Source organism: Rana temporaria, chromosome 5, assembly GCF_905171775.1.
Source record: "Rana temporaria chromosome 5, aRanTem1.1, whole genome shotgun sequence".
NCBI lineage: Eukaryota > Metazoa > Chordata > Amphibia > Anura > Ranidae > Rana > Rana temporaria.
Genome location: NC_053493.1, coordinates 411,806,032 through 411,828,138, shown reverse-complemented (window position 1 = coordinate 411,828,138; position 22,107 = coordinate 411,806,032). Strand labels below are relative to the sequence as shown.

The window sequence follows — 22,107 nt, the reverse complement described above, 5'->3', positions numbered from 1 at the left end:
AGCATGACCGCGCAATTGTCATTCAAATTGCAACAGTGCTGAAAGCTGAAAATTGGCTTGGACAAGAAGGTGCGTAAGTGCCCGGTATGGAAGTGGTTAAACCCTTCAAATTAATCTTTAACACCTTGTCTCTCTAATGTAATAACTCCTTAAATTTAACTTTAACCCCTAATCTTGCCATAACCCCTAAAGATGATTGTACAATCTATTTTCGATCTACCAACAACTATGTAGTACAAGTATATAGAGGTACTAATGCGCAAACCACAAACAAATAAGCTGCCAACATAAAAGGGTGTTCTCACACTAAAAATCAATAAAAAAGTAGAAAGATGTGATGCCTACTTAATAATCAATAAAGTGCAATAATTCTAGAGGACACTTTTCATAAGAAGAAAAAACAATGCATTGTTTTTCCTTCTTATGAAAAGTGTCCTCTAGAATTATTTCACTTTATTAATTATTAATTAAGTAAGCACAACATCTTTCTACTCTTTTATGTAGTACAAGTACTTGCCGGGATACAATTTGAATGGATAATGTATGTGTGTCATTATATTTTTGTTAAATCTAAAGCCGACAACCTGGCCATTCACTATACAACCAAACGTCCTTTAGCTGACCCCCCAGATAGCTTTATAGAACCTTTTCCTACCCATAACACAGCATGGAGAGGCTCAGTGAAGGTGGTGGTGAAGGTGTGGAGGTGTCTGATCGGGTCACACAGATCATAAAAGGACAGCTGCCCGGCCTCATAATCCACATAGATCCTGACTCTGTTACTGGAGAGATCGGGAGATGTGATTTTTTTATTGTCATGAAATAGAAAACACCTACCACTATACCTGCATATACCCCAAGACTTGTTATTATATCCAATCAGTGACTGGTATACTCCTCCTCCTCTCCTCTCTATACTGGGATAACACATCCCGACTATGCAATTTTCTGACTCACTGATATCCACTTCCCAGTAATGTCGCCCCGAGGAAAATCTCTGACTGCTTAATACCTGGGGCCACCGCTGAAATCTCTCCGATGTTTCTGGACGATTCTGCTCTATATCTGACCTGGATACAGTTTTCATGTCATCTGATATCTGTAGATTATTATTAGCTGTGTTCACATCCAGTAATATGTCTGAAGCTTCCTGTATATAGAAGATTACATTTACCTCTTTTATCATATCAGATAACCCTGTGTGTAATGTGTGTGAGATTCCAGACACATCCAGATCCCCTCCATCATGGAGGAGTCTATCATGTCTCTCTCTGTCCTCATTATCTCCCTCCTCAGTATCACACAAGTCCCCTGTGTCTGATTCCTGTAGGACAGTCAGCAGGTCAGTCATGTTACACAGCTCCTCAATGTCCTCCATCTTCCTGGACAGATCCTCCTTCTTTATTTCCAGCTGATGGATCAGATCAGACAATGAGATTCTCTCTTCCTGGCTGGAGATGTTCCTCCGGACTCTCTTCTCCAGGTCCTCCAGATGTCTCCTGAGCTCTATGAACAGGGCAGTGACTCTCTCTGTTAGACCGGCTGATTTCTCTTGTACTTTTCTCCTGCGATCCTGCAGACTCTGGACTATTTTCTCTGTCTCCTCTCTCTCTGTCATCAGTTTCTGCAGAACATTTCTCAGTTTCTGTTTTTTATTCTCAGAGGCCTCATCCAGAGTCTCCACCTTGTGTCCCCGGTGTTCTCCATCCAGCCTGCAGGAAACACAGATACAGGCAGAGTCCTCAGTGCAGTAATATTTAAGAAGTTCTCTATGGATGGAGCATTTTCTGTTCTCCATGGAAGTGGTGGGATCGGTTAGGACATGTTCTGGTGCCTTGCTGTGGACTCTCAGGTGATTATCACACAGAGAAGCTTCACACATCAGACAGGATATAACAGCAGGTACAGGAGAGTGATAGCAGTAAGTACAGAAGATTCCAGTCTTCTTCTGATCTGGCTGAGTAGATCGGAAAGCCTCCACTATGTTACGTAGTGTTATGTTCCTCTGCAGTACAGGACGACTCCTAGACCTTTTTCTGCACTCAGGACAGGAATATCCTCCAGACCCCTCCTGTGTATCCAACACACGATCAATACAGACCCGGCAGAAGTTGTGTCCACATCTCAGGTTTACAGGATCTTTATAGATTTCCAGACAGATGGAACAGTCCAGCTCCTGTCTCACATCAGCAGACGCCATCGCTGACAGCAGAAGAGAGAAATGAAAGTGAAAGTTTCCGACAAAAAACAAAGGACACGTCTCACATTTCTCTGCACAGGGTGGGGCTGCCTGCAGGAAGTATGTGAATAAAGTGAGTGTCTACAGTAGAAGTTGAAGTGATGTTTCCAAACAGGGGAGTGTTCTGGTTACATGATGTAGTGACTGTTATGCCGCGTACACACGATCGGAATTTCAGATGAATAAAGTCAGATGGACTTTTTTCATCGGAAATTCAGATCATGTGTGGGCCCCATCAGGCTTTTTTTCGTCGGTGTTTAGAAATAGAACATGTTTTATTTTTTTCCGATGGAAAAAAAAAACGATAGGAAATTCCTATCGTCTGTGTGCAACTCCGATGGAGAAAAAGCCCACGCATGCTCAGAATCAAGTCGACTTTATTTTTCTTGGCTCGTCGTAGTGTTTTACGTCACTGCGTTTTGGACAGTCGCAATTTGGTCTGACAGTGTGTATGTAAGACAGCTTAAACAGAATTCCGACGAGAAAATTCCATCGGATTTTAGGCCATGGGAAATTCCGATCGTGTGTAATGGTGATTTGAATCTTTTGAATTAAGAACTTCAGACAAAGGTGTCCGTTTGTCTCCAAAGCACACCAGCTCTAGCACCGCATGGCATCTCTTGGCCTGCATTCCTGCGTAGCCCCTTGTACGCCTACGGAGCACGGCTGGTTCTGAGGAAACATCACCACAGGAAGAGGCCACAGAGGAAGAAGAAGAGGAGGGGGTGGAGGAGAGAGGTGTGTCACAAGCAGTAGTAGTGTTTTGGAGGCGTGGTGGCGGAACAACCCCCAAAACTACTGTACCTTGCCCTGCGTCCTTCCCAGCTGCCAGCAGAGTCACCCAATGGGCCGTAAAAGACAGGTAATGTCCCTGTCCATGCCTGCTGGACCATGAGTCAGTGGTAAGATGCACCTTACCACTGACCGCCCTGTCCAGCAAGGCATGGACATTGCCTTCCACATGCCGGTAGAGAGCCGGAATCGCCTTTCGTGAGAAAAAGTGGCGTTTGGGTACTTGCCACTGAGGTACTGCACATTCCACAAACTCACGGAAGGGGGCAGAATCTACCAACTGAAAAGGTAACAGTTGAAGTGCTAGCAATTTTGCTAAGCTAGCATTCAACCGCTGGGCATGAGGATGGCTGGGAGTGTACTTCTTTCGGCGCTGCAGCAGCTGGGGCAGGGAAATTTGTCTGGTACTATCAGTAGATTGCCCGCATGTACTACCACTACTACGTTGTGACACACCTATTTCTACAACTTCAGTGCAGGCTTCAGAGAGGACTGGGGGTCTAGTGGGGTTGGAGGTCACAGAAGGGCAAGGGGAGGTCCGCTTTGGTCTTTGGTGTGGGTCTTTCTGGTATGCTTGCCAACGAGCTGCATGGCAGCTCGACATATGTCTGGACAAGCATGTGGTGCCCAAGCGGGTGATGTTTTGGCCACGCGAGATACGCTTGAGACATATGTTGCAAACAGCAAAGGTACGATCTGATGGACATGTTTCAAAAAAGGCTCACACCAAAGAACTTTTGCTGTACCGTTGTGACACAGCAGTGCCACGTAATGCAGTTGGTGTGCTGCCCTTAAGCTGACCCCTGGAAGGCATCCTGCCTCTTTGGAGATGTGCCTGTGCCTCGTCCTCCTCCTCCTCTCTCCTATCAGGCACCCAGGTAGAGTCAGTGACCTCATCATCCCCTCCCTCCTTATCATCACTGTCGACAACCTGGCAGTATGCTCCAGCTGGGGGAACATCACCCAGATTGTTGTCCCTCTCGGCCACCCCCTCTCCCTGGTCTCACATCAATGCCTTCCTCTATCTGTGTTCCGTCATCGGAGTCTTCAAAACGCTGCGCATCTTCATGCAGCATGTACCCAACACTGTGTTGAAACAGTTCGGGGGACTCCTCAGGAGGACACGGTGGGACTAGGGAAGGATTGTGTGAAGCCATTGTGCAGAGGGAAGAGGACGCCTTGGCAGCTGCTTTGCCAGACAAACTATGATCAGTCTGTGTGAGAGAGGATGAGGAGGATGAGGACGGCTTGGTCATCCACTCCACTAATTTCTCTGCATGTTGAGGCTCAACACGGCCAGCTCCCGAAAAGAAGGACGATCGGCCACGGCCATGTGCTGAAGAGGATGCACCACATCCACCACCAGCGTTACCTCTAGATGCAGAGCCTGCTTGCCCTCGTGACTCTCTGCCTCTCTTTGTCCTTCCAGCCATATTTATGCGTTCAGGTGCTATGTAACTGCACACGCGCAGTAAGAGCGACTGCGTTCAGGTACTATGTAACAAAACAGACGCAGTCACACCAACTGCATTCAGGTGTTAGTAAACTGCACACGCGCAGTAAGAGCGACTGCGTTCAGGTGCTATGTAACAAAATAGACGCAGTGACACCAACTGTGTTCAGGTGGTATTAAACTGCACACGCGCAGTAAGAGCGACTGCATTCAGGTGCTATGTAACAAAACAGACGCAGTCACACCAACTGCGTTCATGTGGTATTAAACTGCACACACGCAGTAAGAGCGACTGCGTTCAAGTGCTATGTAACTGCACACACACAGTGACACCAACTGCGTTTAGGTGGTATTAAACAGCACCCGCGCAGTAAGAGCGACTGCGTTCAAGTGCTATGTAACAAAACAGAAGCAGTGACACCAACTGCGTTCAGGTGTTAGTAAACTGCACACGCGCAGTAAGAGCGACTGCGTTCAGGTGCTATGTAACAAAATAGACGCAGTGACACCAACTGCGTTCAGGTGGTATTAAACTGCACACGCGCAGTAAGAGCGACTGCGTTCAGGTGCTATGTAACAAAACAGACGCAGTCACACCAACTGCGTTCAGGTGGTATTAAACTGCACACGCGCAGTAAGAGCGACTGCGTTCAGGTGCTATGTAACAAAACAGACGCAGTGACACCAACTGCGTTTCGGTGTTAGTAAACTGCACACGCGCAGTAAGAGCGACTGCGTTCAGGTGCTATGTAACAAAATAGACGCAGTGACACCAACTGCGTTCAGGTGGTATTAAACTGCACACGCGTAGTAAGAGCGACTGCGTTCAGGTGCTATGTAACAAAACAGACGCAGTGACACCAACTGTGTTTAGGTGGTATTAAACAGCACCCGCGCAGTAAGAGCGACTGCGTTCAAGTGCTATGTAGCAGCACACACGCAGTGACACCAACTGCGTTTAGGTGGTATTAAACAGCACCCGCGCAGTAAGAGCGACTGCGTTCAGGTGCTATGTAACAGCACACACGCAGTGACACCAACTGCGTTTAGTTGCTATTAAACAGCACACACGCAGTAAGAGTGACTGCGTTTCTGTGCAATTCAATAGCCCACTTGCATTAACAGCGACTGCGTTTCTGTGCAAATAAATTGCACACGTGCAGTAACAGGTAATGCGTGTATGTGCAATTAACTAGCACACGTTGAATAACACGGAGTACTATGTTTAAGCTAATCCCTAATGCAGGCAATACAACACGTTAGAGCACTGCATGAAGAACAATCTCCTGCCTGACAGATACTAATAGCAGATCTAGCTGAGCTATACAGTTTATAAATATATTGACAACTCCTAGGGATGTGAATATATTCTCTACAAACTGTAGATTTACCTATACTGACTAGCCTTCCTGCTCTATCTATCTATCTATCTGGTAGAAAAGACACTGTGGGCCAAATCCACAAAAACCCGGCGCAAAGTAACTTTTTCAATTTAAGTTACACGGCCGGAAAATTTCTACCTAAGTGCCCGATCCACAAAGCACTTACCTAGAAATTTTCGGCTGTGTAACTTAAATCCGTCCGGCGCAAGGCGTTCCTATTCAAATGGGGCGAGTCCCATCTAAATTAGGCGCGCTCCCGCGCCGGCCGTACTGCGCATGCTCACGACGTCATTTTCCCGACGTGCTTTGCGCGGTTTTACGTTGCGCCGGGTTTTGAGAATCGCGACGGGCGTAAACAAAAAAAATACGAGTTGCGGCGGAAAAAAAAAATTTTGAAAAAAAAAAGACGGCGACGCGGGATAGAAGGGTCTACTTTTACAAGGCCTAAACAGTTTAGGCCTTGTAAAAGCAACCCTAATTTTACGATTGCAAACTAATACTTACAGAGAAAAAACGAAGCTGAAAAGCTTCGTGGATCTCCGTAAGTGCTAATTTGCATACCCGAAGCGGCATTTCGACTCGAAATGCCCCCAGCGGCGGATGCGGTACTGCATCCTAAGATCCGACAGTGTAAGTCCCTTACACATGTCGGATCTTCTGCCTATCTATTGGAAACTGATTCTGTGGATCAGTTCCAAAGATAGAAACAGGGATACGACGGCGTATCAGTAGATACGCCGTCGTATCCCTTTTGTGGATCTGGCCCTGTGTCTCTATCTATCTATCTCTCTCTCTCTAACTGTCTGACTGCTCCTCTCTTTCACAAAGCCGGAACACACTACACAAGGCCGCCTTGCAGGCTGCCTTTTATAGTGTGGGGCGTGTACTAAACCCCCCTGAGCCATAATTGGCCAAAGCCAGCCTGGCTTTGGCCAATTATGGCTCTGTGTTTTTTGCGCGCTGTGATTGGCCAAGCATGCGGAACATACAGCATGCTTGGCCAATCATCAGCGCTCAACGTTGCAGTGAATTATGGGATGTTTTGCTTCATTCGAATTTGGCGCGAACGACCCATTTTGTTCGAGTTTCGACGAACGGGAGAACGACCGATGTTCGAGTCGAACATACGTTCGTATCGAACGCTAAGCTCATCCCTAATCCCCTGTAAGAATGGAGAGCTGCCTTGTTTTCTTCGGCAGATCCCCGTTCTGTCACTGCAGGGGAATGATCAAGGGCAGCCGGCGGACATAGAGTCTTCTGGACCTGCTGATTGTCTCCCCCACAGATCGCTGTGTACTTGCCCCACATACACCAATGGCAGACCAATGGCAACTCACTTGTTTAACTACTCACTCCCCTCACTATAGCTGTCTTTTGGCTTAGTTTGCCAGCAGGGCGTCCATGAACGTCCTCTCGTGATCGCGCTGCCCACATGCCTATTGAGTCAGCTGTTTACAGTCGGGGTAAAGGCAGTGGCGGAATTATCATGGTCGCAACAGTCGCACTTGCGACTTGGTCCTGTAGTTCCGCCACTTCAGGGGGGCCCGCCTGCCGCCCGCGTGAGGTGCCCGCCTGCCGCCTGCGTGAGATGCCCGCCTGACTGTGTGGTTTGTTCCGCCGCGGGGAGAGGGGCTTTCGCCCGCTGGGAAGAGAGAGAGAGAAAGCAGAGGCAGCACAGCATTGCGAGACTGTGTACCGCCCGTCCCAGCCTATCCAGAGACAGAGAGAATGAAGGGGGCGGACACTGAAAAACACCTATTGAGTGAAGGCGGGGGAGGAGCTCTCCCCTCTGCGACTGCATCGACTACCTGTCCCGTCGTACCCATGAGGCAAGGCATTCCTGGAGGAGGCACAGTGACAGATTTCTGAGGGGGAATCGATTGATTACTGGTAAGTCCTGTCAAGTGGCATTTTGCACTGCAATCGATCCCATCCCCCCACCACCGCAGATCTCATCCCTATCCCCCCCATCATCACTACAACAGAGGTGATAAAGGGGGGGGGGTGGGATCAGTAAGAGGTGGTGGTGGTTTGAGGATGGCACTACCACTGCTACCACCCCCCCTCGAGTACCACTGCCCCCACAACACTACTGCTGCCACCCCCAATACCACCGCTGCCACCCCCCTCAACACCACCGCTGCCACCCCCTCAACACCGCCGCTGTCAACCCCCCTCAACACCACCGCTGCCAACCCCCCTCAACACCACCGCTGCCAACCCCCCTCAACACCACCGCTGCCACCCCCGTCAATACCACCACTGCCACCCCCCACAACACTATTGCTGCCCCCCCCCCCCCCCCAACACCACCGCTGCCATCCCCCCAACACTACCGTTGCCACCCCCCTCAATACCACCGCTGCCACCCCCCCAACACTACCGCTGTCACCCCCCTCAACACCACCGCTTCTATCTCCCCCAACACCACCGTTTCCACCCCTTCAACACCACCGCTGCCACCCCTTCAACACCACCGCTGACACTGATGGGGGGGCCCTTCATGATTTCTTGCACTGGGGCCCTGAAGTTTCTAGTTACGCCTCTGGGTAAAGGGCCAATCACAGCGGTCCTTTACTACATGACCAGCCGTGTCCAATGACAGCTGATCACAGGATTTAACACAAGTCGGTTATCCGCTTTTCTTTCTGTATTCTGACAGTGTGAGAAGAGAAGAAGAAAGCCAATAACTGGCTTGTGTTAAAAGGACATCAGCCCTGATAATCAGTGTCCTGATTATCAGTGCAGTTCCAGTGCCCACCAGTGCTCATTAGTGCCACCTATCAGTGCCACCTTATCAATGTCACATATCAGTGTCCATCAGTGCCCATCAGTTCCGCCAATCAGTTGCACCTCTGTGCCACCTCATCAGTGCCCTTCAGTGCCACCTATCCATGCCCATAAGTGCAGCCCAGCAGTGCCTCATTAGCGTGCATCAGTAAAGACAAAAAAATTCACTGTTTGCAAAATTATGTGAAAATTTGTTTTTCTAAATTTTATTTTTTCATTTGTTTATCAAAAAATAAAAACCCAGCAGTGATTAAATGCTACCAAAAGAATATTCTATCTGTGTGATTTTTTTTTTTATAAAAATGTCATATGGGTACAGCATTGCATGACCGCGTAATTGCCATTCAAAGTGTGACAGCACTGAAAGCTGAAAATTGGCATGGGCAGGAAGGGGGTGAAAGTGCCCGGTAGGCAATGGTTAAAATCAATAAGTAGCTCATAGAATCCGACTTACCATCATGTGGATCAGCCTGACGGTGTACTAGTAGAGGCTAAAGAGCCAATGACAGAAGTCCCGGATCCACCTTGGAGCTCCGGGTGTAAGACCGGATGTGACGTCACACCTGGGAGGAACAGAATCAGGGGGGGGGGGCGAGGCTACGCATTTCGGAGTGTTACAGCTCCTTTCTCAAGCCATAGGGATGCGTGGGGGAAACACTATTTATAGTTTTTAGTTCTACAAGGCTTGGCAAGACCCAAATGATTATCAAAGTACAAATTAAGCATGAACAAAAAAAATTTATGTACATTATAATATAAAACCAGTAAAAGCATAAAACAATACATTTTGGCATATTAAATCTGTATACGCATACACGTTCCAAATGTTGTCATAAAACAAAAAATAAATAAAAAATTGTGTACAGTCACCACTGTTCATTAAACCTTATAGTACTGATTGGGGAATGACAACAGAAATAAAAGAAAAAGGGCAAAATAAAATATATGAAAATACTCACGGGAGTGGTGATTATAAAACAATAATAAAATGATGACATAATGATGACATAATATGGTGTGTTGCACAGGCCCAACGGGTGGTAAAAGATTAAGGGGTAGATCCACAAAAGCGAGTACGCCGGCGTATCTACTGATACGCCGGTGTACTTTCAAATTTCCTGCGTCGTATCGTTGTTTTGAATCCTTAAAACAAGATACGACGGCTTCTGGGTTAGATCCGACAGGTGTACGTCTTCGTACGCCTTCGGATTTAAGATGCAATACTTCGGCGTCCGCTGGGTGGCGTTCACGTCGTTTTCCGCGTTGGGTATGCAAATTAGCTATTTCCGACGATCCACGAACGTACGAGCGGCCGGCGCATTTTTTTACGTCGTCTGTAGTCGGCTTTTTCCGGCGTATAGTTAAAGCTGGTATTTCGTTGCGTATAGTTAGATTTGCCATGTTAAGTATGGCCGTCGTTCCCGCGTTTCATTTGATTTTTTTTTTTTTGCGTAAGGCCTCGTACACACGGATGGACAGTCCGCTGAAAACGGTCCGCCGGACTGTTTTCAGCGGACATGTCCGCCCGGAAAATTCTGTCTGATGGTTGTACACACCATCAGACAGAAATCCGCGCGTAAACAATACGCGGGGACGTGGCCGCGCCGTCGCCGCGTCATCGTCGCGCGGCCCTGGAAGTTCAAAGCTTCCACGCATGCGTCGAATCAGTACGACGCATGCGAGGGATGGCGGTCGATCTGACATGTACGGTGAGTCTGTACAGACGAGCGAACATGTCCGACGGACAGGCTTCCAGCGGACATGTTTCTTAGCATGCTAAGAAACATTTGTCCGCTGGAAAACGGTCGGCTGGACAAATGTTCGCTGGAAACCTGTCCGGTCGGCCGTACACACGACCGAACATGTCTGCTGAAACATGTTCGGTCGTGTGTACGGGGCGTGAGTCGTCCGTGAATCGGGATGGACGTAATTCACGTCTATGTTAAAAAAAATGACGTCCTTGCGATGTCATTTAGCGCAAAGCACGGCGGGAAATTTATGGACGGCGCATGCGCAGTTCATTTGGCGCGGGGACGCGCTTCATTTACGCCGCTTAGGATACAGTACGCCGCCGTAACTTACGGCGCAAATTCTTTGGGGATTCGAACCGGCCTAATGTAAGTTAAAGCGGCATAGCGTATCTCACATACGCTGTGCCGATCTAATTGTATGTGGATCTACCCCTAAAACCGTATTACTAAGAGACGTGTCTATCTCCACACGTACATACAAACATGTGCACAAATAAACCAAAAGGTGCACATATATAGATAAACACGCATATGTAAAAACATATACAGTACTGTGAACACGGTTTACTCGCGTAAAAAAAAAACTTGAAATGTAAGAATGCTTTCAAAAATATATGTTTTAATTGTTTATTTGTATCAATTTACAAAATTACAAAAGTGAGTGAACAGAAAAGTGACCCCCCTTTGGCTTCATGTCAGGATCAATTCTTATGCCGTGTACACACGATCATTTTTCGGCATGGAAAAAAAACAACCTTTTTTAAAAACGTAATTTAAAATGATCGTGTAATTTAAAATACATCGTTTTCCATCTTCTGAAAAACGACCCCAAAAAAATTCGAACATGCTGCATTTTTTAACGTCGTTTTAAACGATGTCGTTTTTCGGGTTGTAAAAAAACAACGTTTTAAACCCGCGCATGCTCAGAAGCAAGTTATGAGATGGGAGCACTCGTTCTGGTAAAACTACCATTCATAATGGAGTAAGCACATTCATCACGCTGTAACAGACAGAAAAGCGCGAATCATCTTTTACTAACAAGGAATCAGCTAAAGCAGCCCAAAGGCGAATAGAACTTCCCTGTTAGAGTGCCGTCGTACGTGTTGTACGTCACCGCGCTTTATTCATAATTTTTTTTAAACGATGGTGTGTGGGCAATGTCGTTTTTAATGATGAAGTTGGAAAAACTTTGGCCCAGATTCAGTAAGAATTGCGCTTTTTTTACGGAGGCGCAGGGCAACGTTTTTGCCCTGCGCCCCGCAATTTTTTTGCGCTGCCCTCGATTCACGGAGCAGAAGCTCCGTAAATTGCGTGGGCGCGCCGGCAAAATGCCCGGCGCAAGCGCGCGCAATTTAAATGATCCCGTAGGGGGCAGGAATCATTTAAATTAGGCGCGTTCCCGCGCCGATCGCAGAGCGCATGCTCCGTCGAGAAACTTTCCCGACGTGCATTGCGGCAAATGACGTCGCAAGGACGTCATTTGCTTCAAAGTGAACGTGAATGGCGTCCAGCGCCATTCACGAATCACTTACGCAAAGTACGTAAAATTCAAATTTCGCGACGCGGGAACGACGGGTATACGTAACATTGGCTTCCGCTGTACGGAAACTGTGAAATTGCGTACGCAGGGCTCGCGCAACGTTGTGAATTGGCGTTAGTATGCAATTTGCATACTATACGCTGAGCACAACGGGAACGCCACCTAGCGGCCATCGCAAGAATGCAGCCTAAGATATGCGGGCATAAGAGCCTTATGCCACGCATATCTTAGGCTGCAGTCGGCGTAACAAGGTTCCTGAATCAGGAGCACTCGTTACGCCAGGGCAAGTAAGCAATTGCGCTGTGTAACCTATGGTTACACAGGCGCAATTGCTTCTTGAATCCAGGCCTTTGTTTTTTGAACATGCTGAAAAACAACGTTTTTTTTTTAATGCCGAAAAATGATCGTGTGTACGCGGCATTACACTTGCACATGTTGTATAGTTGCACAAAGTCAAGGATTTTGCAGGAATAGTCATTTGTATGATTAACCAATTATATCAAGCAGGTGCCAATAATCATCATTTTTATATGTAGGTTGAAACACAGTCATTAACTGAAACAACTGTGTAGGGGGAGGGGGGGTTAAAATTGGGTGAGGAACAGCCAAACTCTGCTCCTAAAGTGAGATTGTGGAAGACATTTTTCATGTCACAGGTCATACACCATGGCGAGACTGAGCACAGTTGTTGCAAAAAAATGAAATATCAAGCATTTAAAATGCATAAAATTATCACAATAAAACACAAATGTGCTAGTAATAATAATGGCACATAAAGAAAAACAGTCTCTTTACACTGGTGGTCAAAAAAGAAATGCCCCCTTACTCTGGTGCTCACTGGAAAAAGTGCCCCCCTTACATTAGTGGTTGGTGCAGAAGTGCCCGTGGCATTGGTGGACAGTAGAGAAATGCCCTTTTACAGTGGAGGTCACTAAGAAGTACCCCTTGTTGTTGAACAAGGGGTCTCCTTACAATGGTGGTCAGTGGAGAAGTGTGGAATGAGAAAGGTGCATTAGTGTCCAGTTAAAAGAATGCCCCCTTACATTGGTGGTCAATGGGAAGAATTCCCCCTACAGGCAAGCAAGTGGACTGTTGGTGTCAGCGTTTATTGTTGGCACCACCAAGTGACACTGGTGTCAGAACTATGTAGGTGCCATCAAGTGGCAGGTCACCTCTTGTGACCTCTAGAGATTAAGGAAGATCAATTTAAAAGCCGATTTAAACCTTACAATGTGAATCTACATGTATATACAGTATACTGCCTATCCTATACTGCCCCCAGATCTCCTTTCATTCTATATTTGCCCAAATTATCACTTAAAAGATCCTTTACCTCACCCTTGGTTTAGAAATGCTTTACGGAAAATCAAAGTTTTGGCATGTGATTACTTGGTGGGTAATGCTCGAGGTACAGCACACAGCTGGGCATTAGACGTAATGTCACGTTTATTAGCATTCAGCCATTTGGAGTCCCGGCGCTCAGATCCCGGGGGCAGCTTGAAGGTGAATTTCTGGAGCAGAGCAGAGAGGAGAAGGAAGAGCTCCATTCGGACCAAATTCTCTCCGGGACAAACACGCTTTCCTGTAGAAGGGTTGAAGAATATTTTCATGTGAGGTAGAGCTTTAAATCCATATGAGCAACACAGCTTTACGTTAAAAGCAAAAAGCATCACTTTAAATTGTCAATAGGTAGATTCAGTAAGAGTTAGGCCGGCTTATCAGTAGATAAGCCGGCCTAACTCAGAATCTACGCCGGCGTATGTTTAAGCGTATGCTCAAACAGAGATACGCTTAAACAAAGCTAAGATAGGACAGCTTGCGCCGTTCTATCTTAGCTTGCGATTTTTCGGATGGCCGCTAGGTGGCGCTTCCATTGCGGGCAGCGTAGAATATGTAAATTAGCTTGTACGCCGATTCCCGAACTTACGCCAGCCCGCGTAGTTTCCGTAAGGCCTTAAAGTTATTCCATCTATTAGGTGGAATAACAATGTTAAAGTATGGCCGCCGTTCCCACCGCGAGGTTCGAATTTTTTACGTTGTTTGCGTAAGTCGTCCGCGAATCGGGATTTACGTCGTTTACGTCCACGTCGAAATCAATAGGCCCGCACGGCGTACTTAGCCGCAATGCGCACTGGGAAATGTAGGCGCCCGGCGCATGCGCAGAAGCAAAAAACGTCAAAAAACGTGAGGTCAAGCCTCATTTCCATACAACACGCCCCCCTCCAACCAATTTGAATTAGGCGCCCTTACGCCCGCTCGTTTTAGGCTACGCCGCCGTAGATTAGCAGGTAAGTTGATTTAGAATCATTACTAGCCTAGCTAATTTACGGCGGTGTAGCCAAAAAAGGCTAAGCTACGCCGCCGCAAGTTTAATCCTATCTACCTGAATCTACCTAAAAGAGTGTAATATTTAGGTGTACCAAACACCAAGCAGAAGACTTTATTAATGACAGTGGGTAAAAATATTTATTCAGTCCAAATAGGTATATAGAAATTGAAATAAAAAAATCTGCTAGTACATCTGTAATTCTACGGTCCAAAAATGGGTCCCTTGTGCTCCACCATCCAGATGGGGGCTTTCTAATAGGGATGAGCCGACCCCCGCCCCCCCCCCCCCCCCCCCCCGGGTTTGGTTCCCATCCAGAACATGCAAACGGACCAAAAGTTTGCGCAAACTTTCGAACCCCGTTAAAGTCTATGGAACTCGAATGTGAGAAATCAAAAGTGCAAATTTTAAAGGCTACTATGCAAGTTATTGTCCTAAAAGAACAAAGAACAATTGTCACAAAACTTGATGGAAAAGTTCTCTCTATTTCATCATGCCGTCTTGCAAATTACCACACCCATTGGTCCTACAACTTACCGTATATACTCTAATATAAGCCGAGTTTTTTAGCACATTTTTTTGTGCTGAAAATGCCCCCCTCGGCTTATACACGAGTCACTTTTTTGCGCCTGAACTCCCGGACTTTGGGGACCCGGTATCGGCCGGCCAAACTTGGCACACATGTAGCCCCACTCTTCCTCTACAAGTGTGCAAAGTTCGTTTTCCGGGGGGCCTACTGCCGATTTTTCAAAGCTGGGCACCCCTTCCATAGACTTCCATGTTAAAAGGTCATTTCTCCGGTGACTTTGGGGACCCGTAACTTGGCACACATGTAGCCCCCTTTCTCCTCTATAAGTGTGCAATGGTTTTTGTCTGGGGGACCCATGGCCGGGGAGCACCGATTTTTTCAAAGCCGGGCACCCCTTCCATAGACTCCCATGTTAAACGTCAGTCTAGTCATGGACACAGTGTGAGGCATGGGTACAGTGAGGCATGGGCACAGTGAGACATGGACACAGTGAGGCATGGACACAGTGAGGCATGGACACAGTGAGGCATGGACACAGTGAGGCATGGGCTCAGTGAGGCATGGGCACAGTGAGGCATGGACACAGTGAGGCATGGACACAGTGAGGCATGGACACAGTAAGGCATGGACACAGTAAGGCATGGACACAGTGAGGTAAAGTGAGGCACAGTGAGGCATTAGATGGACACCCTAGGCTTTTATACTCGAGTCAATACGTTTTCCCATTTTTTTGTGGTAAAATTAGGTGCCTCGGCTTATACTCGAGTATATATACGGTAATTCAATCATGGCAATGGGCCAATAACATGGAGGTTCACATGACAAGGATAGGTCAGAAGGCACTTCCAGAACACTGTAAACTCCATTCCTCAAAAGAATTGTCCACTTTGTCCAAAAAAAAAAAAAAAAAAAAACAGGAGGTGATCTTTTCTTCAGGCATACTGTATGCTGAAAATATGATTGCGGGCAACAAGAAGATTTTTTGGTGCAAGCGGCCTGGCACATCATTTCCTGGATGAAAAACAAAAGACCTGAGCTGGGTTCTCAACCTATGTATTTTAGGGCTTATTTTTCCATTTTTAATAAAGTATTTATTTAAGGAAACTCCGGCCCTTTGTCTATATAGAGCAAAGTGACAGGGTCTCTTTAAAGATCACTTTAGAACAACTTTATACCCATCTTCAACGTCCTTTTCTACCGATCCTTTTTCTTTTGCTGCCACCAAAAAATACCCAGCGCTTCCAGGTATGGGAAAATGTGATCTGCACCCGTGATCCAGTGCTTGGGCCCCACTTTTATGTGACAGAAGGGCGATATCAGCACCCCATGTAAGCTCCAACAAGGAGTATTTTGAAGGGGCTATGACAGAGGGAGAAGACAGTATAAAGTGTCAGTTTAAGGTGTTGGTACAGTATGTCTCCTTGGAACGAATAGGAACGGTGACAGGGATGTTTTAAAGCGGATCTCCGCTGGAAAAAAAAAATATTAAAAGCCAGCAGCTACAAATACTGCAGCTGCTGACTTTTAATATTAGGACACTTACCTGTCCTGGAGTCCAGCGCCGTCGGCAGCAGAGGATGAGCGATCGCTCGTCACCCTGCTGCTCCCCCCTCCATCCACGGTGAGGGAACCAGGAAGTGAAGCATTGCGGCTTCACTGGCCGGTTCACTACGGCGCATGCGCGAGTCGTGTGCGCCGTGCTCACTGGTCCCTGCTGTGTTCTGGGAGCCGTGTGTTTCCCAGACCCCCAGGGGGGGGGCGGTATCTGACATCCAGCCCACAGTCTACCCACAGACTGTGTAGCTGGAAGTGGGTGCAAATACCTGTCTTTAGACAGGTATCTGCACCCCCCTCCCCCTGAAAGGTGTCAAATGTGACACCGGAGGGGGGGGAGGGTTTCGATGAGCGGAAGTTCCACTTTAGGGTGGAGCTCCGCTTTAAGAACTCTAAAAGAAGTCAGACCTGCGGATACGTTTGCGATACATTTACAATTATTACAGCGAAATAACTGTTTAGTTCACCCCCAGCTGGGCACTGACAAAATAATGTTGTGTATTTCTTACCGGCTGAGAATGGCATGAAGGCCACCCGATTGCGGAACTTGCCCTCCTCATCCAGGAAGTGCCCGGGGTTGAACCGTTCCGGCGTCTCCCATTGAGAGGGGTCATTAAGCACCGATGTCAGGAATGGGATGATGGTGGTGCCCTGGTAAAAGAAAGAGCGAGAGTCATTGTTATACTGTACATAAGTACAATCTCATCATACAGGTTCTGACAACCCGTATACACAAATAGAACTTATCTGACAGTGATTGTTGGTATAATACAAATGAGTGAATAGGGGGATATACAGGTGCCCAGACAGGAAGAGAAAATTGTTTATTTTTTGCTTTTCTACACAGCAGTATATTTTGCTAAGGTAATATTAAAAGAGACAAACTCTGAATGATCAGGCTGCATGACATCCAACTGTTAGCTGGCCATGTGCAGTACAAGGTAAGTGGTCACTTTTGTTAATGGCAGAAATATGGCATGTGCCTATACTTTCCTACAGATATAAATTCTCAACAAAATTTGAGTTGTTAAAACCCCTATTTTTATTGTCATCATGATTTATTAAAACAGTGCCTATACGCTCATACCCTAAAACTTTCCATTTTCATATATACATACACATGTAGCAGCCTGCTACTTTCTTAGCTGGCGCTGCCTTAAATTTAGAGGGTAGTCAGAGATTTAACTACCTCTGACTGTATTATTTTGTCAAATTTGGGCCTTTGTTCCAGCCATGGCTGTACTGTGATTAACCACTATTGTTGTCTGGGCTGTTGGTACCACCCCAGGCCGAGGGTGGCAGCAGTCAGGTCAAGGCATATTGGGTGTTCTTCCTCGGCAGCCAATCAGTGAGAGTTGATCGTCTCGCTGTGCATGCTGGAGGAGAGTACTTAAGGGACAGACGTCATTAGTTTGGGGTCGTCGTCCTTGAGTGAGTGAGAAACTTATATAGCGCAACACACGTGAACTGAATCGCCTCTGGGCGCTTAGTATCCTTTCCCTACTGTACTTTTGCCCTCAGAATAGGTGGGTTTTGAGTTTTTTTCTGAAGGCCAGGTGATTCACCTCCAACCGGATGCTGGTTGGTAGAGCGTTCCATAGTCTAGGTCCTTGGACTGCAAATCTTCGTTCTCCTTTGGACTTGTATCTGGCTTTGGGTATCTGGAGTAGATTTTGGTTGGTGGATCGGAGAACGCGATTGGGGTTGTGACTTTTTAATTTTTCGCATAGATATTGGGGGGCATTTCCTTGAACACACTTATGTGTCAGACAAAGTGCCTTAAAAGTAATTCTGTCTTTTACTGGCAACCAATGAAGGGATCTTAGGGATCCTTCCCTGGTCAGTCGTCCCACCACCCCCGTGAGTGACCCTCCTGGCCGGGGATGCGTGTTCAAGTGTTCCTGGCTCCGGGACCACGTTAATCCGGGGTTGTGATCTACTAAGTAGGCCCGGTAGTCAGACTGGGTCTACGTTTGCAGAGTGGTCCTGTGCTGTCCGTCCTGAGGGAGGAAGCCACTTAATGAAGCACTTGTTCTTGAGAGCACCGAGCACAAGGCTGGTACGCTCAGGCGAGGCCTTGAACTTCATTGAAGGACACACTTTTACTGAGAGGCTGAGTGATGTTCGCCTGTCAGTTCTGAGTTCACAAGAATTTATTCAATAAGAGATCCAGGTGCTTAATCCTGTGTTGAGAGGATTCTGAACCCAACACATCTCCATCTTTGGGAAGGTCTGTGGCAGAGACTTTACCAAGTTTTCCATGTGACATCCTGGCTGCTAGGCTAGTGAGAGAGTCCTATCCAGGTGCGCAATACCCACTCTGGCTAGAGTGACGACGAAAGCTATATCGCTGGAAGCAGGAGTGTTTCCAATCAAAAGTTATACACCTGAACCTACTATCTATTACCCTTCCACCTCTTCAACCACTACTTTTATTCTTTTACCACGTTTGGTAAATAAAGCAAAGAAAAAGAAGTGCAACGTGTGGATATTTAACTTTCTTTCAGCTCTCATCAAGTACTCTAGACGGTGAAGGAACAGAGGTAACATGCCGCCAAAAACAAACCAGCAGCTCCTTCGGGGGTAGTGCTACACACATATACATACACACACAAACATAGTTCTATACCTTTGGAATTGTGTGTCCACGGAACTGGATGTCCTTGGTCACGGCGTGAAAGAAAGCTGTTGGCGCCAGGTCTAGAACTCTCTGTATTTCATGGATAGTGGCATTGGTGTATGGCAGTTGTGGTCTGTCTCCGATCGTTGGTGGGCGCAGTGACTGCGTCACCTCATCAATCTCCTGTTGGACCTTTGCTGAAATGTGAAAGGAGTTTCTTGTGATTTCCTAAAAGATCTACTGTGTTTCCCTGAAAATAAGACATACCCCAAAAATTTGGATCGCAACTCAAATGTCCATCGAACATGTACATATATGTGGAATGATACTGCCATCATCATAAGTGCAATATCCCACCCCTGAAGAATAGGTTCTACAAACAACATAAGCCTTGAAACTTTGGGTTTCCTGTCTCGCTTTATAGACAGCATTGGGTCCTGCATTTTTATTGTTATTTCATGTTTGTTATCTGTTATTTGTCATTTTTTTGCCTATGCTTTTTCTCATTTTGCTTCCCACATTCATCCTGATGTGCTTTGAATGGTGAAAATAGCCGTTCATCCATGTACCTATTTAGTTATTTTTCTAATAAATTATGCTTTTTTTTAACCTTTTTGGTCCGCACCTTGTTACTTAGCCATTTAGTCATTCCAATCTAAAGTCCCAACTGAGGAAACACACTCTTCAGGGTGTATCTCTATATTCTGTATTTAGGGATGTGGTCTGACTAATGTTTATATCCTATGCATTTTGGAACACCATCTCTTGTATACCCCAAAAATAAGACGTTATTTTCCAGGAGGGCTGCAATATAAGCCCTACCCTGAAAATAAGCCCTAGTTTAAAAATGCTTGTAAAATCCTATGATCCACTCTATTACAGTATTATATAATGTACAATGTGTGTGTTTCTGTAATATAATTGCAGGGAAGAGAGCTCCGGCGGGTCACAGTGTCATGGATATGTAATAGTCTGGCAGCTTACCTGTTTTTCCATCTGTTCATTAGAGGACTGACCCTGTTCTGGTTCCCTTTTTTATCACTTCCTCTTCCTGTATGGCCCCACCCAGGCCATCCCAGGAAGTCTATATTAACTGTTACACTGCAGGTCTGCAGTGCTGTTCAATAGTGTAGTTTGCCAGTTCCTGTTTGCAGTGTGCTACGATCATGGCTGCTTCCCCTCTCTCCCTGCAGAGTGTGACCTAGGGGATCCCGGGGGTCGCGACCTGGATTCAGTTGCGGCCAAGGCCATCCTCACCACTAGAGGCTCTGGTGAACACAAAACTGGGTCTTAGACTCCGTGCCCTGGGTGATCTTGGGTTCACGCTTCCTCTCTGCTAGCAGCAGTCGGCTATAGGGTTCACTATCCTGTGGTGCATCCTTGACCCCAACGGGGTGCACTTGTCACCTGGCCACGGGTGACCTGACACACAGAAACGAAGAGCAACACTATAACAAAGGTATTTGGTACAATTATATTACAGAAACACACACATTCTACATTATATAATACTGTAATAGAGTGGATTATAGGATTTTACATGCATTTAAACTCACACTGGGGATTCCTGTCAGGCAGGGAGAGAGAAGGGGAGAGAAGACAGCACATTACACGGTAAGATCTCCCCCGAAAATAAGCCCTTCTGTTTCTTTTGTTGCCAAAATTAATATAAGACCCGGGCTTATTTTTGGGGAAACACGGTATGTTAAAGGGAATTGGTGGACTTTGTTTAGGATCTACATTGAGGATGAATGCTTCCAGCAAGATGGATGGCCAATACTAGCTGGAGTCTGGAAAAAGAAGGGGAGAACACTATTGTAATGTTGGGTGATTACTGAATAATTATAGTACCACTCACCCTATTCAGTACTTGGCAACACTCACAGCTCCATCAGTTGTCTTCATGTAGCCATCAAACAACTAGCCTGTGAGCTAGCCTAGCACTGTGCAGTTGTTGGACGGAAACAGTCTCAGGATTTTGCTAGGCTAAAGGGATGTTTAGAAGAGACATTTGTGGTCGATGGAGGATGTGGCCAGGGGGTTCCACGAAACGTGTAGGTATAAATATATATATTTTTAGGTTATCAATCGCCACTTAAGGCTCGGTTCACACCTAGGCGAACTGAATGCACGTTTCCCCGCATAGACTGGCTCTCTATGGAGCCGGTTCACATATCTCCGTCCGGTGCGATGTGCAGGAAAAATGTTTAATTTTTTTGGTGCGTTTTTAGGTCGGAATTCAGCCCAAAATTCTGGCTGAAATCGGCCCTGAAACAGCAAACCAGCACGCACCGGAACCCCTGCTGTGCAACTGGTGTGGCGATGGTGTGAACTGAGCCTAAATGTCTTCTCAGAGCGCCTCCAAGGTCATACAAAATTTCAGGCAGTTTTTGTTTGCTATGAAGTGTTGGACAAAGTGGGGAATATCTGAAAAACATAACTGGTGGATATGCTGTAGCGCTGGACCATACTGAGACTTGTTTTTGCTGTGAATCCCATATTCATTTAAGGAGGTAGACCCGTGATACCAGTCGATGTTAGGGTTGCCAACCACCTGTAAATTTACAGGCAGTCTGTAAAAATCGGTCGATTTTTACCTGTTGGGAAATGTCTGGGAATGGCAACAGCTGCCTGTAAAAAATAAAAAGATAACTGCGGGTCAGCTTTGGAACTGCGCATGTGGGGGGGGCGGGAGTTGTCCGGTCGCCATGGGAGACACCTGTCAAAGTGGGCCAGTCTGGATGAAGTCCAGGGCCAAATTTTTGCCCCAGTCCAGCCCTGTAACAGAGTGAAAAATTTAAGGAGGTCGGAATACTTTCCGCACCCACTGTATATTACACATTTTGTGGGGTTATTATATATTCAGATAACTTTTTGGTATTATTATATTTATATATATATACGTTACGCCGCCGCAAGTTTAAGTGGCAAGTGCCTGATTCCCAAACCACTTACCTGTAAACTTGCGGCGGCGTCGCGTAAAGTCCACCCGCGCAAGCCCTCCTAATTCAAATGATCCTGGTAGGGGGCGTGGATCATTTAAATTTGGCGCGCTCCCGCGCCGATCGTAATGCGCATGCTCCGTCGGGTAAATTACCCGACGTGCATTGCGCTAAATGACGTCTCACGGA

General features: G+C 46.6%; 2 protein-coding genes across 4 annotated transcripts in view; both read right to left on the bottom strand.

Annotated features, from left to right (window-relative positions):
* Positions 1 to 463: 463 nt before the first annotated feature.
* LOC120941570 (E3 ubiquitin/ISG15 ligase TRIM25-like) lies at positions 464 to 2,394 on the bottom strand. Its single transcript, XM_040355050.1, has one exon. The coding sequence runs from the start codon at positions 2,198 to 2,200 to the stop codon at positions 596 to 598; it is 1,605 nt and encodes a 534-aa protein (XP_040210984.1). The 5' UTR covers positions 2,201 to 2,394; the 3' UTR covers positions 464 to 595.
* Positions 2,395 to 12,347: 9,953 nt separating this feature from the next.
* LOC120941569 (cytochrome P450 2C29-like) overlaps positions 12,348 to 22,107 on the bottom strand; it is a 47,637-nt gene continuing 37,877 nt past the window's right edge. For 2 of the 3 annotated variants that reach the window (XM_040355047.1, XM_040355048.1), the window contains 3 exons: positions 18,986 to 19,173; positions 16,866 to 17,007; positions 12,348 to 13,529 (listed from right to left, as the gene is read on the bottom strand). In XM_040355047.1, coding sequence (XP_040210981.1) covers positions 13,333 to 13,529; positions 16,866 to 17,007; positions 18,986 to 19,173 — 527 coding nt within the window. In that variant the 3' untranslated portion in view covers positions 12,348 to 13,332. The remainder of the gene's footprint in view (positions 13,530 to 16,865; positions 17,008 to 18,985; positions 19,174 to 22,107) is intronic. The other variant, XM_040355049.1, reaches the window with a different exon arrangement.

What these genes read in the sequence shown, in the direction of transcription:
- LOC120941570 (XM_040355050.1), bottom strand. Translation starts at nt 2,200, where the DNA reads ATGGCGTCTGCTGATGTGAGACAGGAGCTGGACTGTTCCATCTGTCTG.